The sequence below is a fragment of the Mustelus asterias genome, unplaced genomic scaffold (genome assembly GCF_964213995.1).
Source record: "Mustelus asterias unplaced genomic scaffold, sMusAst1.hap1.1 HAP1_SCAFFOLD_2615, whole genome shotgun sequence".
Classification (NCBI taxonomy): domain Eukaryota; kingdom Metazoa; phylum Chordata; class Chondrichthyes; order Carcharhiniformes; family Triakidae; genus Mustelus; species Mustelus asterias.
Window position 1 is genome coordinate 44979 of NW_027592560.1, and position 6000 is coordinate 50978.

General features: G+C 55.1%; 1 protein-coding gene across 1 annotated transcript in view; it reads right to left on the reverse strand.

The window, feature by feature from the left end:
* LOC144489869 (pecanex-like protein 3) overlaps positions 1-5919 on the reverse strand; it is a gene marked incomplete at its 3' end in the record, with an annotated part of 48086 nt that extends 42167 nt beyond the window's left edge. The window contains exons 1-3 of the mRNA XM_078207698.1: positions 5752-5919; positions 4103-4142; positions 1703-1798 (exon numbers count right to left, since the gene is read on the reverse strand). Coding sequence (XP_078063824.1) covers positions 1703-1798; positions 4103-4142; positions 5752-5919 — 304 coding nt within the window. The remainder of the gene's footprint in view (positions 1-1702; positions 1799-4102; positions 4143-5751) is intronic.
* Between the last annotated feature and the right edge of the window lie 81 nt (positions 5920-6000).

Here is a 6000-nt window from a genome sequence, read left to right on the forward strand (position 1 = left end):
GAGTCCCACATTCCCCCCACTCCCCCCGTGGGAGCGAGTCCCACATTCTCCCCCACTCCCCCGTGGGAGCGAGTCCCACATTCCCCCCACTCCCCCGTGGGAGTGAGTCCCACATTCTCCCTCACTCCCCCGTGGGAGTGAGTCCCACATTCTCCCCCCACTGCCCCCGTGGGAGCGAGTCCCACATTCTCCCCCACTCCCTGTGGGAGTGAGTCCCACATTCTCCCCCACTCCCTCATGGGAGCGAGTCCCACATTCTCCCCCACTCCCCTCATGGGAGCGAGTCCCACATTCTCCCCCACTCCCCCCGTGGGAGCTAGTTCCACATTCTCCCCCACTCCCTGTGGGAGTGAGTCCCACATTCTCCCCCACTCCCTCGTGGGAGCGAGTCCCACATTCTCCCCCACTCCCCTCATGGGAGCGAGTCCCACATTCTCCCCCACTCCCCCGTGGGAGCGAGTCCCACATTCTTCCCCACTCCCCGTGGGAGCAAGTCCCACATTCTCCCCACTCCCTGTGGGAGCGAGTTCCACATTCTCCCCCACTCCCCCCGTGGGAGCGAGTCCCACATTCTCCCTCACTCCCCCGTGGGAGCGAGTCCCACATTCTCCCTCACTCCCCCGTGGGAGCGAGTTCCACATTCTCCCCCACTCCCTGTGGGAGTGAGTCCCACATTCTCCCCCACTCCCTCGTGGGAGCGAGTCCCACATTCTCCCCCACTCCCCTCATGGGAGCGAGTCCCACATTCTCCCCCACTCCCCCGTGGGAGCGAGTCCCACATTCTCCCCCACTCCCCACGGGAGCGAGTCCCACATTTTCCCCCACTCCCCATGACAGTGAGTCCCACATTCTCCCACTCCCCGTGGGAGCGAGTCCCACATTCTCCCCCACTCCCCCGTGGGAGTAAGTCCCACATTCTCCCCCACTCCCCCCGTGGGAGCGAGTTCCACATTCCCCCCACTCCCCCCGTGGGAGCGAGTTCCACATTCTCCCCCACTCCCCCCGTGGGGAGCGAGTCCCACATTCTCCCCGTGGGAGCGAGTCCCACATTCTCCCTCACTCCTCCGTGGGAGCGAGTCCCACATTTCCCCCCCACTCCCCCGTGGGGAGCGAGTCCCACATTCTCCCCGTGGGAGCGAGTCCCACATTCTCCCCCACTCCCCCGTGGGAGCGAGTCCCACATTCTCCCCCACTCCCTGTGGGAGCGAGTCCCACATTCTCCCCACTCCCCCCATGGGAGCAAGTCCCACATTCTCCCCCACTCCCCTGTGGGAGCGAGTCCCACATTCTCCCCCATGGGAGCGAGTTCCACATTCTCCCCCACTCCCTGTGGAGAGTGAGTCCCACATTCTCCCCCACTCCCTGTGGGGAGCGAGTCCCACATTCTCCCCCCACTCCCCCGTGGGAGCGAGTCCCACATTCTCCCCCACTCCCCCGTGGGAGCGAGTCCCACATTCTCCCCCACTCCCCATGTGGAGCGAGTCCCACATTCTCCCCCACTGCCCCTGGGAGTCTCTGACAGTATCTCACTCCAGGTGTGGCCTCACCAACGCCCTGTAACATTGCGGTCACCCTCGATAGCGATGCCATTCCGGGGGAGATGGTTGGATTCTCTCTCGGTGGAGAGAGTCAGGTGTGTGGTACGAATGTCACACGCCACTTGGCAAAGGTGGAGAAGGGGAAAGGACAGAGGACAACTCACCTGATGTCTCCAGCATATTCAGTTTCAGTAATTCTCTGTCAGCTGAGGTGACGATTACATTTTTACTGCCTTGTCCATGGACCAAGTCTCTGATCCCTGCGGACGCAAATCAAACAGAGTCCTGATCAGAGCACGGCCAAGACCGCTCCATCCAGATAATTTGCAGCAAACACAGAAGATAGGAGCAGGAGGAGGCCATTCGGCCCTTCGAGCCTGCTCCGCCATTCATCACCATCAAGGCCGATCGCACACCCACCACAGAGTGAAGGGAGCCACAAGCCTGACGGACATCCTGAAAGGATTACCGATTCATGGAGACGGCATGGTAGGTACCCAGTCTGTACGGAGCTCACTCACCTCAACCCCACTCAAATACAGAGCAGGACAAAAAAATATTTATATTTATTAAATTAGTGTCACAAGTAGATTAACACTGCAATGAAGTTACTGTGAAAATCCCCCAGTCGCCCACACTCCGGCGCCTGTTCGGGTTACACTGAGGGGGAATTTAGCACCTAACCAGCACGTCTTTCGGACTGTGGGAGGAAACCGGAGCACCCGGAGGAAACCCACGCAGACACAAGGGAGAACGTGCAGACTCCGCACAGACAGTGACCCAAGCCGGGAATCGAACCCGGGTCCCTGGCGCTGTGAGGCAACAGCGCTAACCCACACTGTGTCACACACAAAGGCCGGTGGGAAAACAAAATCGGAGAAAATTCCACTCCCGGTTACTACCTGGTGATGGGACATTTCACAGAGACAGGCACGCATGTGCGCCTGGACATAACACGCGTTTCTTGCACCTCAGAGGAGCACAAGAGGCTAAATTTGGGGAAATCATGGGAATTCCGACAGTGCAGGAAGACATTTGGCCCATCGAGTCTGTACCAACTCTCTGGCAGAGCAATCCCCCGTAACCCCACGCTTTTAACCCGCTAATCCCCGAACCAGCACATCTTTGGACACTAAGGGGCAATTTAGCATGGCCAATCCACCTAACCTGCACATCTTTGGACACTAAGGGGCAATTTAGCATGGCCAATCCACCAAACCCGCACATCTTTGGACACTAAGGGGCAATTTAGCATGGCCAATCCACCTAACCTGCACATCTTTGGACACTAAGGGGCAATTTAGCACGGCCAATCCACCTAACCCGCACATCTTTGGACACTAAGAGGCAATTTAGCATGGCCAATCCACCAAACCCGCACATCTTTGGACACTAAGGGGCAATTTAGCACGGCCAATCCACCTAACCCGCACATCTTTGGACACTAAGAGGCAATTTAGCATGGCCAATCCACCTAACCCGCACATCTTTGGACACTAACTGGCAATTTAGCATGGCCAATCCACCTAACCTGCACATCTTTGGACACTAAGGGGCAATTTAGCATGGCCAATCCACCTAACCTGCACATCTTTGGACACTAACTGGCAATTTAGCATGGCCAATCCACCTAACCTGCACATCTTTGGACACGAAGGGGCAATTTAGCACGGCCAATCCACCTAACCTGCACATCTTTGGACACCACGGGGCAATTTAGCATGGCCAATCCACTAACCCGCACATCTTTGGACACCACGGGGCAATTTAGCATGGCCAATCCACCAAACCCGCACATCTTTGGACACCACGGGGCAATTTAGCATGGCCAATCCACCTAACCTGCACATCTTTGGACACGAAGGGGCAATTTAGCACGGCCAATCCACCAAACCCGCACATCTTTGGACACCACGGGGCAATTTAGCATGGCCAATCCACCAAACCCGCACATCTTTGGACACTAAGGGGCAATTTAGCATGGCCAATCCACCTAACCCGCACATCTTTGGACACGAAGGGGCAATTTAGCACGGCCAATCCACCTAACCCGCACATCTTTGGACACGAAGGGGCAATTTAGCACGGCCAATCCACCTAACCCGCACATGTTTAGACTATAGAGCACCCGGAGGAAACCCACGCAGACACGGGGAGAACGTGCAGACTCCGCACAGACAGTGACCCGAGCCGGGAATCGAACCCGGGCCCCTGGCGCTGTGAGGCAGCAGTGCTAACCCGACGTGCTACCGTGCCACCCCCTCATTTCAGAGGGCAGTTGAGAGTCAACCACATTGCTGTGGGCTCTGGAGTCACGTGTAGGCCAGACCGGGGTAAGGACGGCAGATTTCCTTCCCTAAAAGGGAACCAGATGGGTTTTTCCGACAATCAGTAGATTCTTAATTCCAGATATTTTTTATTGAATTCAAATTCCACCATCTGCCGTGACGGGATTCGAACCCGGGTCCCCCAGAACATTAGCTGAGTTTCTGGATTAATAGTTTAGCGATAATACCACTGGGCCATCGACTTCCCCCAGCGAGCCAGCAGGAGAGACGACCTACCTTTCGAGGTTCCGCTATCTTCCAGGTGGGGCATCAGTTCCTACAGTCAGGAAAGAAAGGGGAAAACATAAATCAAGGGGGGTATTCATCAAAATGTACAAGCGCCTACATAAAACGGGGCTATAGATATGGCCCACACCGTTCAGGTAACACAGTGCTTCTGAGTATTGCTGTCGTTCTGTGATAGAGACTTTTAAAAATTCATTTGTGGGACATGGGCGTCGCTGGCTGGGCCCAGCATTTATTGCCCATCCCTAGTTGCCCCTTGAGAAGGTGGTGGTGAGCCGCCATCTTGAATCGCTGCAGTCCACGTGCTGTGGGTTGACCCACAATGCCATTAGGGAAGGAATTCCAGGATTTTGACCCAGCGACTGCGAAGGAACGGCCGATATATTTCCAAGTCAGGATGGTGAGTGGCTCGGAGGGGGAACTTGCAGGTGGTGGGGTTCCCCATGTATCTGCTGCCCTTGTCCTTCTAGATGGAAGTGGGCATAGGTTTGGAAGGTGCTGTCGAAGGAGCCTTGGCGAGTCGCTGCAGTGCATCTTGTAGATGGTACACACGGCTGCCACTGTGCGTCGGTGGGGGAGGGAGTGAGTGTTTGTGGTTAGCGTGTCGATCGAGCGGGGCTGCTTTGTCCTGGATGGTGTCGAGCTTCTCGAGTGTTGTTGGGAGCCGCACTCATCCAGGCAAGTGGAGAGTGTTCCATCGCACTCCTGACTTGTGTCCTTGTAGATGGTGGACAGGCTTTGGGGGGAGTCAGGAGGTGAGTTACTCTCCGCAGGATTCCCAGTGGACAGGCTTTGGGGGGAGTCAGGAGGCGAGTTACTCTCCGCAGGATTCCCAGTGGACAGGCTTTGGGGGGGGGGGGGGGGGAGTCAGGAGGTGAGTTACTCTCCGCAGGATTCCCAGTGGACAGGCTTTGGGGGGAGTCAGGAGGTGAGTTACTCTCCGCAGGATTCCCAGTGGACAGGCTTTGGGAGGAGTCAGGAGGTGAGTTACTCTCCGCAGGATTCCTAGCCTCTGGCCTGCTCTTGACGCCACTGTGTTTATGTGGTGAGTCCAGTTGAGTTTCTGGTCGATGGTAACCCCAAGGATTACACTCCCACACAGCGAGCGAGTGCTCGTTCCTCTCCTGCATCCCCCCGCCCCATCACCCTACGTTTTATATGTTGAAAAAAAAACTCTTCCTATCTTCTTTTATATTACTCGCTAGCTTACACTCATATTATATCTTCTCCCCCCTTAGGACGTTTTTACTTGTCCCCTGCTCACTTTTTTGGCTACCCAATCCTCTGGCTTCCCACTAATCCTTGCCACTTTGTCTGCTTTTTATTTTGCTCTTGTGCTGTCCTTGACTTCCCTCGTCAGCCATGGATGCCTCGTTCTCCTTGAGCATGTTTCCGCCTCCTTGAGATGAATTTCTGTTGGGCCTCCCTTTCAACCCCCAAAAACTCCTGCCATTGCTCTTCCACTGTCTCCCCTGCTTGGCTCCCTTTCCAATCAACACTGGCCAGCTCCTCCCTCATGTCTTTGTAATTACCTTTTTTTAAAAGTGTAATACCGTTACATCTGATTCCAGCTTCTCCCTCTCAAACTGCAGGGGAAAATCTATCATATTGTGGTCACTGCTCCCGAAGGGTTCCTTTACCTTAAGTTTCCTAATCAAGTCTGCCTCATTACACATCGCCAAATCTAGAATTCCCTGTTCCCGAGTAGGCTCCGTCACAAGCTGCTCCAAAAAGATATCTCTTAGACATTGCACAAATTCCTTTTCTTGGGATCCAATACCGACCGGATTTTCCCAGTCCACCTGCATGTTGAAGCCCCCCATAATTATTGTAATATTGCCTTTTATATGCCTTTACTCTCTCCTGGTTTATTTTCTGCCCCACATCCT